At 37.9% G+C, this 11816-nt stretch overlaps 1 protein-coding gene across 2 annotated transcripts in view; it reads right to left on the bottom strand.

Annotated features, from left to right (window-relative positions):
- Positions 1-266: 266 nt before the first annotated feature.
- The window catches only part of apba1a (amyloid beta (A4) precursor protein-binding, family A, member 1a), a 34848-nt gene continuing 23298 nt past the window's right edge, over positions 267-11816 (bottom strand). The window contains exons 6-13 of one of the 2 annotated variants that reach the window (XM_084115400.1): positions 11092-11124; positions 9871-9957; positions 7815-8000; positions 6883-7062; positions 6518-6730; positions 6255-6374; positions 5064-5204; positions 267-2782 (exon numbers count right to left, since the gene is read on the bottom strand). In XM_084115400.1, coding sequence (XP_083971526.1) covers positions 2711-2782; positions 5064-5204; positions 6255-6374; positions 6518-6730; positions 6883-7062; positions 7815-8000; positions 9871-9957; positions 11092-11124 — 1032 coding nt within the window. In that variant the 3' untranslated portion in view covers positions 267-2710. The remainder of the gene's footprint in view (positions 2783-5063; positions 5205-6254; positions 6375-6517; positions 6731-6882; positions 7063-7814; positions 8001-9870; positions 9958-11091; positions 11125-11816) is intronic. The other variant, XM_084115401.1, reaches the window with a different exon arrangement.

Below are 11816 nucleotides of genomic sequence, written 5' to 3'. Positions count from 1 at the left end.
ATGCTATGGTGGTAGCAGACCAATTACATTATCATGGCAAAAGTTAGTGTTATTCAGCCTGCGGATTTCAATCATGACGTGATGATGCCCCTTAAAAATAAAATATTAAATAATAATAGCACACTGGTGTCAAAGACTTTTGCAGTTTACTTTCATTATTGTACACATGGTATATATTCATTGTATATACTGTATATATAATGCTATATGTAAATAAATATAATATTATATATATATGAAAGTGTCTAGCTGGTTTTATTTGATGATGATGATGATGATGATGATGATGAAGTCATTTGTAATCACACATCACACTCACTACAAGAATAAATAGCAATGCATACAAAAAGATCATGCTTCACACACAAAACAATAAAACATGAGGCCCTTCCTCTGTGTTAATGACTTTTGATTCAATTAGTAAAATAATACAGTGCTAATGAGGTCATATTGTGGGGTGAAATTCACATTTTAAGCAACAAGTATAATTTCTTATCAGCACCACAATTACAGGGAGCTTGGTAACATCTGAAAGAGCCAGAATGCCATCAAATACAGTCGTCGCAGAGCAATAAGATTCCTCGCGATATTTCTAGTATCAATACAGATTCAACTGCAGAAATGTCATCAGATCGTGATATAGTCTACATTGCTGTAACAATCATTTGATGGTAAAAGATACCTTTGCAAATGTGTGAGTGTGTTCTCAAAAGAATTCCAGGCAAGTACACTTAATGGTAAATATGGGGAGAGTGGTTACAAAGCTTCTTGTAAGACATTTTCTGCTTGTTTTTTCTTCAGATGCAAAATCACATATAGTGATATTTGCCAGTCTCTTATAAGTAATAATGGAGATGTGCCAAAGCATGCCGAGGTTCTTGCACAGATGGTACTATAATGTTTGTCTGAGAGGGCAAATCTCTGGAAACACAGTCAGTTTTCAATCGGTTCGTGTTGAGATGCTCTATACTAAAACAGTATACTGGATACTTAGTCATACACACTTGCAAATCCAACTCAAATGTACCAGATTGAAGCTTTCTGAGAGTGAATACAGTTCTGTTAAGACACATTCTGTTCTTGAGTGAAAAAAAAACAAAAAAAAAACACTAAGTGAAAAAGTAGCACACATGAATTAAACATTTAGTTGATAAAAAAAGACCATAATGAAAAAAATCCATCTTGAAAATGTCAACACAAACTTTTTTTTCCAAGTATAAATGTTTAAAAGAAAATGCTACTAATATGGGCATATTTAAATTGCAATATTATTTCATTTACAGATGCTTAAGACAAAAAGGAAGGTTTTCTGTGCATAAAAATAAGGAATGGATTAATTTACAACAACAAAAAATATTGCACATCAATAAAAAAACAAAACAGAAAAAAACTATTTTTAGTACACTTTCCCCTGACTGTAATATATGTGTATGTTTATTTAAAGAGGTTGTTCAAAACGTGTCCCATTCAAACCACTATTATCAAATCTCCAAAATGCACCTCCATATATTTCCAAAACACTTTCCTTTCTTTTCTTTTTTTCCAAAATATGGCATCATCATTCTGTAAGGCATTTCATCCACAATTTCTATGTGCTCTACTATATATATACACTCCTAAGTATACTAGACATTCCCATGAAGCAAAAAGCTCATCGTCATTTTGATAGGAACTGTGTTTAAAAAACCCTTTCACGGGACTCAATGGTTTGGTCCATTTCTAAGCAAACAGGATGCAGATTTGAATTTAAGCAAGTAAAATGGTAAGTTAAAGAAATGTAAGTGTATTTCGTGTTTCTGTATCAATTACCTATAAATAGGATCAAAGATGCAACATATGAGCTATTTTTTAGAAACATTAAATAATATTAACAATGTTTGAAATGTATATGTAATACATTATATCAGGTAAATTAACTTTCATTTTATGGACCATAATTGAAAAACACTTCATTTCCCAGAATGCTCTAGTTTACTAACAATATTATCTAGTCAAAAGATGTCAAAAATGTTGTCAATTAAACCATTTTAAACAAAATTTCAATTTTGGTGGCTCTATTAATTGTAAATTTAATCAGTTATTTTAATTATTAAATATAAAGACATAATTAAGCCAAGTTATGTCTTTGAAATTGCAATTCAGTATATGTATTTTCCTGTCGTTCCAATTCAAATTCAAATTCAACATCCTGTAAGTTGTGACCAAGTCAATTCAAACTCCATTTCATGAATTAAAGTTGCAGTTTGCTATTTTCACCTTATTCCTCAGACTAACAGCTGCCCTTAAAAATTAAAGTTGAATCTAAAACGCTTGATGACTGCCAAGCTCGAATAAATAACAGCAAAAAAGAATGGTAAGGCAAACTCCTTTTTGTCCACCTAATGCTCACCTCACACAGGAGTCGGTATCTGGTTTCAATAGGACACCATTTCCTGTGATGGGGCTCTTTAAATATTTCTCACACTCTCTCTCTGCTTCGGTCCAGTGCACACAGAGAGGAACACCACAGCACAGCAATCTCACGCACAGCAACAGAAAAGAACAGATGAAGAGCTCAGGGGAGGCAGTGAAGTCATGGAGAGCCATGTTGAGCAGAGCTTCAGTGGATTCAATCACACAGTCACCAGTCCACAGGTCTGACACTTTCACATCAAGATTAAGGTTATATCTGGTGACAACGGGGAAGGAGGCTTGAGAAAGCGTTGTAGCTTTAGATGTAAACTGGTTGCTCCTGGGCTGTTAACAAGCGGTACATGGCAGCCGGCATAGTCTTCATGTGAATCTGTTCAGAGTGGGGCGAAACGTGAGAGTCAGGTTCAAGTGACCGCAAAAACCATTTAGACATTCAAGCCAAATGTAAAAATATAGAAGTGTGAACTAGTGGTGGGCAATATGACCAAAAACGTATTAAACAATATGAGAAAATGTATTTCACAATAATAACAATAATATATAGTATATATATATATATATATATATATATATATATATATATATATATATATATATATATATATACAGTGAGGAAAATAAGTATTTGAACACCCTGCTATTTTGCAAGTTCTCCCACTTAGAAATCATGGAGGGGTCTGAAATTGTCATCGTAGGTGCATGTCCACTGTGAGAGACATAATCTAAAAAAGAAAATCCAGAAATCACAATGTATGATTTTTTAACCATTTATTTGTATGATACAGCTGCAAATAAGTATTTGAACACCTGAGAAAATCAATGTTAATATTTGGTACAGTAACCTTTGTTTGCAATTACAGAGGTCAAACGTTTCCTGTAGTTTTTCACCAGGTTTGCACACACTGCAGGAGGGATTTTGGCCCACTCCTCCACACAGATCTTCTCTAGATCAGTCAGGTTTCTGGGCTGTCGCTGAGAAACACGGAGTTTGAGCTCCCTCCAAAGATTCTCTATTGGGTTTAGGTCTGGAGACTGGCTAGGCCACGCCAGAACCTTGATATGCTTCTTACAGAGCCACTCCTTGGTTATCCTGGCTGTGTGCTTCGGGTCATTGTCATGTTGGAAGACCCAGCCTCGACCCATCTTCAATGCTCTAACTGAGGGAAGGAGGTTGTTCCCCAAAATCTCGCAATACATGGCCCCGGTCATTCTCTCCTTAATACAGTGCAGTCGCCCTGTCCCATGTGCAGAAAAACACCCCCAAAGCATGATGCTACCACCCCCATGCTTCACAGTAGGGATGGTGTTCTTGGGATGGTACTCATCATTCTTCTTCCTCCAAACACGTTTAGTGGAATTATGACCAAAAAGTTCTATTTTGGTCTCATCTGACCACATGACTTTCTCCCATGACTCCTCTGGATCATCCAAATGGTCATTGGCAAACTTAAGACGGGCCTTGACATGTGCTGGTTTAAGCAGGGGAATCTTCCGTGCCATGCATGATTTCAAACCATGACGTCTTAGTGTATTACCAACAGTAACTTTGGAAACGGTGGTCCCAGCTCTTTTCAGGTCATTGACCAGCTCCTCCCGTGTAGTTCTGGGCTGATTTCTCACCTTTCTTAGGATCATTGAGACCCCACGAAGTGAGATCTTGCATGGAGCCCCAGTCCGAGGGAGATTGACAGTCATGTTTAGCTTCTTCCATTTTCTAATGATTGCTCCAACAATGGACCTTTTTTCACCAAGCTGCTTGGCAATTTCCCCGTAGCCCTTTCCAGCCTTGTGGAGGTGTACAATTTTGTCTCTAGTGTCTTTGGACAGCTCTTTGGTCTTGGCCATGTTAGTAGTTGGATTCTTACTGATTGTATGGGGTGGACAGGTGTCTTTATGCAGCTAACGACCTCAAACAGGTGCATCTAATTTAGGATCATAAATGGAGTGGAGGTGGACATTTTAAAGGCAAACTAACAGGTCTTTGAGGGTCAGAATTCTAGCTGATAGACAGGTGTTCAAATACTTATTTGCAGCTGTATCATACAAATAAATAGTTAAAAAATCATATATTGGGATTTCTGGATTTTTTTTTTTGATTATGTCTCTCACAGTGGACACGCACCTACGATGACAATTTCAGACCCCTCCATGATTTCCAAGTGGGAGAACTTGCAAAATAGCAGGGTGTTCAAATACTTATTTTCCTCACTGTATATATGTATATATATATATATATATATATATATATATATATATATATATATATATATTTTTTTTTTATTATTTTTTTTTTTTTTTTATTATTATTATTTTTTTTTTAATTTATTTATAACATCAAACATTAGTGGATCATGGTTACTCTGATGGGACACCTGTGTGAACTTGAGTGAATTGACTTCATACAAAAATCACACTGGCACTGGTTGATTAACAGTCATTGCAAAAATAACTTCTGAGAAAAGTGTCCAAAACCCTTTTTGGGCCAATGCTGATAGGCTGTGATCTACATGAAACAGAGCTAAACCGGGTGCCAAGTTTCCGTAGTTTCATGATCATAATTTAAATAAATAGGGTCATTACCTCATTGGAGAATTAGTGATGTGAAAAATATTATGTTGTTAGGAAGGTGTGGTCGTGCTCCCCAAACTTACCTCACCAACTGCATTAGACAGAATGTGTACAATCTTCTCATGAGGGGTGGCCACAACACTCTGGCTATTGATTTCAATGATCCGGTGGCCGACACGGACCCCACCACGCTCTGCTATCCCTCCTCTCATGAGACTGCAAATCTGGAAGATGCAAAATACATTAAAGTTGTACTTCAGATCAAATTGTAGTAGCATTGAGATACTATCATATATATGTATATATATATTTTTTTTTTTGGTAATCTTTTGAATACATTTAGATTTTTGTATTTTCCATTTTTCATTTTAATTTTAGTTCAAGTTTTAGTAAGCGGGTTTTTGTCATTTTTATTAGTTATTGTGTTTATAATTTATTTTATTATTATTATTATTATTATGTTTATTTATTTGATTTTTAATTGTTTTAGCTAATCAAATTCAACTAAATGAAAATGAGAAATGTTACTTTGGCAACTAGCTGAAATGAAGTTTATTTTATTTTAGTTAACATTTATTTTATTTAAAGTAACAAAATGTTTTTTTTATGGTTTTAGTTAACTATAATAACCCTGATTCAGACTCTTTAAAAGTCAAGTCACTATTGAAAAAACATTTGGTAATTTAGTTTAGGGTCCAATTCTCACTATTAACTAGTTTCTTATTAGCATGCATATTACTAGGATATTGGCTGTTTATTAGTACTTATATAAAGCACTTATTAATGCCGTATTCTGCATGATCATATTCTTCATCCCTAAATCCTACCCAATACCTAAACTTAACAACTACTTACTAACAATTAATAAGCAGTTATTAGGAGTTTATTGAGGCAAAAGTCATAGTTAATACTTAGTTAATAATGAGAGCTGGACCCTAAACTAAAGTGTTATCAAAAATTACCGTAGCACTGATTACAAACTACTACAACATTAAAGTATTAATAACAATAAAGGTCAATAAAAATATTTGCATCTATAGGCTGATAAATGGCTGATGTTCATTTTTTTTTCTTTTTTTCTAAATAAAAAAAAAATTAAAACACTAATACTTTATACATCATAACACTATAATATACAGTATGAAAAATGAATATTCATTTCAGATTTGCTACATATACATATGTATATTACATATAATGCACATACAGATATACAAAATCAGTTTATACCAATAGACACAATTTTTTTTTTTTTATAAATCTAAGATACCTACAATGCCATTCTGCACACTAAATCCCAGCTGATATCTCAGGTCTGGTCTTCTGATGAGGACAGTGGTCACAGGTGGGCATCTCACAATGTTAAGCTTTATTCTGGATTGGTTCTTCAATCCCTAGAAGAACAATATGTTTGACACAATACATTGAATGTAGAAGAATTGGCTAAAAAATTTAAATCAGTGAATCAGAATTAGAATTAAATATTTGAAATTTACAATATTTTTGCACTTGAAGTGTACTTAAAGTCCACTTGTACCTTGATAATACTCTGGCAGGTGGAGAGGGGTAATCCCACCAGGCTAGTGCCATTGATTGACATAATCTGGTCCCCAATGTTCAGCCTGCCGGACTTCTCTGACGGGCCGCCGTGCATCATGTTTGCTATAATAACTGTGGGAAGGATGGAGCCCCAGCCCGACTCTACAATCACCAGCCCAAGAATCTCTCCCTTCTGCTTCTCTATGTAAACCTGTAGTGCACAGACACATACCCACCACTCTTATCACTGCTAAAACATGATTTAGTCAACATGACTGATAATTCTGACATTATCCAGGCAAATTCTCAAAATTTCACAGTAATCTTCTGTTTCCACAAGGCATGTGCTGTCTGTCCACTTACATCTTTGCAGTTCTCAGACTTGGAAAAGTGAATGAGGTCATCGTTGTACATGTCCTGCGTGTTAAGGAGGTCGCTATACTCTTTCTGGCTCAGATCCTCTGGGTTGATGCCATTGGCACGCAGGAACTCTTGGTATGCCACACTGAAAGCCTGGCCGATGGATTGAGCTATGAGCTGAGCCTGAGCACAAATAGAAATCAGGTAAAATGAACAACTAATATTATATTAAATAACTAAAATATTACATTGCATAAATACAATTTGATTTATCTAACCATTTTTAAAGGACAGCAGTTTAAAAAAAGATGACAGTTGAACACATGGGTCAAGAGACGACAAGGGCGGCATCCCTCAGGATAGTCGCATACACGCCTTTTGCCCTCATGTCACTGTTGTACACTGTGCAGAGACATACGCTGTGACATATACAGGCTCTTTAAATTCAAATAGCCTCTGCAGACGAACAGAGAAAAGGTCACTTCCAGTCTACTCGATTCAACCCACGCAGCAAGATGCCCAGGAACACCATCTGGATTAATGCTATTAGAGGTCACTACCACAATGGCCAGTGACTGCAATACTGAACATGCTGGGGGGAAAATGTGAGGAGACTGAGAAAAATTGGGCAAATATGGATGATTAAATGTGGAAAAAGTGCAAAGGGTGAATATGGAAGGGAGTTGCTGTTGTGTGTTGTGGTAACTGTGGTAAAACCACTGTAATAAACAGCCTGGAGTGGCTTATTGCTTTCATCAACCACAACAACAGCAGTATTATAAAAATGAAGTGTGTAAATCCATTTTATAATATATCATTTTATAATGCTAAAGCAATAAATTGAAACTGTCGCCCTGACAGCCTCCTTTAGCCTCCGAGGTGGCGACGACGGTTGATAAGGTCACACTGACACATAGCTGGGATGAAGAACTCACATCTTCAGATTCAAACACGTGACAGATCATCTTGTATTGCCGCTTCTCATCCTGGGCAGGGTCAGAGGCTTCCATGTTCTCCTGAGAGTCAGAGCGAGCCATTCTCCTTCTGGCCATCAACACCACGATGTTCCCAATATCAGCGATGTAAGAGATGGTCCTTAAAGGGTGGTCCATCATGGTCTCCTGTGAATCAGGAGAAGATTGTAATGGTAAGATTAAGCTTAATCTATTTCTACACACACACACCAAATGTAAGTGTCAGGTTTCAAACCAAAATGTAGTCAGGTTTCAGCTAGTATACATTTTTTAGTACACTACAATTCAAAAGTTTGGTGTTAGGTAAAAAAATATTTTATGTTTTTGACTCTTATGCTCACGAACCTGCATTTATGTGACCAAAATACAGTAAAACAGTAATTGACATGCTCAGACACAAGGAAGAATTGAGGATCTTGCAGCATTCATTTTATTTTAACAAAAAAACACAGAATACAAAATTGCAAACTGAATGTACGATCAGGAAAATGAAACAGCTTTATAAGCACTGAAAGACAACGACCGACAAGGAATAGAAACAAACTAGCAACAGAAATAAAAAGGAACAGGAACTAAGACAAAGGAAAATGAAACTGAAACTCAGGCTGAACGTTACATTAATCCGGATTAAGGAGCCGGGAGGATGACAGATCGAGGTGGCGACGATGGGAACCAGTGAAGCCGCAGGAATGACAAGCCACGCTGGAGCCGAGGGAGCGAGGAGCCACAGTGGAGCAGATGAATTGATGGGCCGAGGCAGATTCTTAAGCCCAAAAGACCAAGGTGAAGCTGGGAATCTGAGGATCAAGTAAGAGCTGGGAGCCGGGAAGCCCAAGGTGAAGCCCAAGGTGAAGCCCAAGGTGAAGCCCAAGGTGAAGCCAGGGAACTGGGTGGAACCAGCAGAGAAAGAGAGAAATCAGCAATGAAGAATGAGCCAGGAAGCTGGACGGAGCCAGTGATGAAGAAGGAGCCAGGAGGTCGGCAGAGCCAGAGTAGATGAAGGAGCTGGGAAGCAGGGCACGACCAGCAGAGGAAGTGGATCGAGGAAACTGGGTGGAACAGGCAGGGGCAGGGAGCTGGATGAAACCAATGGAGCAGGGAGGCATACTAGGGTGGGCAGTAGGGTGAGAAATGGTTCTGGTGACCACAAGTCCATCAAAACTCCCACAGGGATGTACATGGCATCTGGCTTTAGCTCCTGACCAGCCTTGGCGACTAGCTCGGGCTCCGGGAAGACACTGGAGGATCCTCTCCACCAATGGAGGGTTCATGGTTGGCGTGGGCTCTGGCTTTGGGTTTGTGGAGGGTGCAAGCTCTGGATTTGGGTCTGTAGCGGGATTTAACTCAGGCTCTAGGTGTCAATGTTCTCCTCGACCTCCCCCACAGTTAGGGGGGAACCAACCAGCAACAATGCAAACTCTATGTATTGCTGCAGCGAGCAGCTGGAGTTCCCCATTGGAAGAGACTGTAGGAGATGGTCGTCTAGCCCACTCCAAAAAACACATCTTGAGTGTGTTCTTGACCCAGGGTCAGTCATTCGGTCATGCTCAGACATAAGGAAGAGTTGAGGCCGGATCTCAAAGCAGCATTAACTTTACTTAATAATATAACAAAGAATACAAATCGCAAAGTGAATGTAGGAGCAGGAAATCTCATCAGCTTTTCAAGCACGTAAAGACAATAACCAACAGGTAACAGAATGAAATAAGGGATATATATATATATACACACAGGGATAACAAGCTAAATCAACACGATGCAGATGATGATCATGGGTAACCATAGAAACAAACTAGCAATTGGAATAAAGGAAACCGGAACTAAGACAAAGTATTAATTAAAATAAAAATAACGCCAAACTTTTAAATGGTAGTGTGTATTTTTATTTTTTTGAAAGATCAAGAAAAATTCAGTTTCTCATGATGAGACAAATAAGTATTCTGTACTTATACTAACTCATTGTGATGTCTGCTCTAGTGTTTTGTTCACTTTTGAAGTCATGTAGGTGATGAAGTACCTGTGAGTCTGCATTGAGCACTTTGATTCTCTGAGTGGAGATGAAGAGATCTACCTCCGTCATGGGCTGAGCTTCACCTTCTGGAGCCTGAAGATGGAGACAATCACACAATATCAGTCACTGAGAGAGACATTAACAGAGAAAGAGAGAGAGAGAGCTGACAAGGCCCAGAGATGCCATGAAGGAGCGTCCAAACATCTTCCAACATTTGCCATCTTTAAGGCCAGATATTCAAATTATTTTAAACTCTCTCCTTCATTGTGTAACTCTGATAACCTGTGCTTTTTTTTTAAGCCAGCTAGTATTGCAAGTTGGCATGGGGTTAGTTTGGTTAGTTTTGTTTTTCATTTCAAGAAATTCAGTAAGTTAAGAGAAAGAGAGGGATACAGAGTTTTCAACCAAGTGCTGGACAGCTGAATAAAAAAGACCAAGAGAAGTGCAAAACATGCTGTGCCAGATATACACCTTCAAAAACAGTCACAAACACAGCACAGTACCTCAGAAAGAAAAATATCAGGTACGAAGAAGAAGAAAGTAAAGATCACTTGCATTTTCTGTATCCAGCAAACTAGACATTCCTGGACTTAACTTATAAGTCCACAGTACTTATCTGAATTGCTTCGTCCAATCACACAGTCAAGATCACTCAGATCGGGGGACTCTAACTCACTATCTGTCCCTCGAACCAGACTAAAAAATAGGGGTGATCGTGCTTTTGCAGCCTTTGGACCAAAGCTATGGAATAGCTTACCGGCTCACATCAGATCTGCCCAAACTTTGTCAATTTTTAAATCTACTTTGAAAACGCACTTCTTTTCAATAGCTTTTAATATATCTTGATGTGTGTGTCTTCTGTTTTCTGTGTCTTATGTTTATATTGTATTTGTATCGTATATATTTTGGCCTTGTTAAGCACTTTGGTCAACGGCAGTTGTTTTTAAATGTGCTATACAAATAAAATTGTATTGTATTGTAGTGTATTATTCCATGGCTTCCTCATGTAAGATCTGGTGATAAAACTGGGGTAATGTTTGGTGTGGAATGAACAATGGCTAACAGACTGTGCGGACGGACACAGGTACATGACTCATTGCTGGATTCAGAAAAAAATGGCAGAGTGACAGAAATTATGAAAACACTGAAGTGCTGAAACCAGGCAAAAGAAGAAGACGAAGAACAAAAATAAAAACAAAACACCAAACCGATGACCAATTACTGCACCTTCTTCCTGTTTTTGGCTAATTTCTGGGCCGTCTGCTTAGCATGGAACAAACAGAGACAGGAACAGTGTTAGATAAAGCAGAGCTCAGCAAGACCAATCACATTTGAGGCATCTCTCTGCTCAATAAGCTGCATCTGAAAAGTGACTGCATTTTTATCAGCTGTAGAACGGATTCAGATGACACCAAGCCAAGATTATTAGACACCACCCTGCAACAATATGTTGCCTTTGGTTTCTTTTCATGGCAATTTGCACCATCATCCACCAGGTGGCCCATTTGTTCTTTTAATAAAATGTCTACTATTGGTGTTATATTACAGAACATCCTGTTCATAAAACATCAACTATACAAAGCAGGGATGAACTCTGCTGAAAATTAGATTAAGAGCAAGTTCAAACTTGCCAGCAGGCTGTGATAATAGATTGAACTGGCCATCTAAGGAAGATCTACATCATGGCAGCTGAGGCAGGGTGTATTGATTCAGATGTCTCTCCAAATGCATGCAATTTACACTTGTTTTATGTACCGCACTGAATCTGTCAATCTACCAAAACCCCCATATTAACGATCCTCAAGGATGTCACTCATTTTGAGCTCATGGTTGTGCATGGGAGAAGGTACGGTGTCTCACACATGCAGGTGAGGTGTGACCCAATAAAACAAAGAACTCATAACCCATGATCACTTTTCAATCGTCTTTCACAACGATCTCATTCCAAGAAT

The sequence above is a fragment of the Abramis brama genome (assembly GCF_963993115.1).
Source record: "Abramis brama genome assembly, chromosome: 5".
Classification (NCBI taxonomy): domain Eukaryota; kingdom Metazoa; phylum Chordata; class Actinopteri; order Cypriniformes; family Leuciscidae; genus Abramis; species Abramis brama.
The sequence above is the reverse complement of the archived record's forward strand: the minus strand, read 5'-3'. Positions and strand labels throughout refer to the sequence as shown.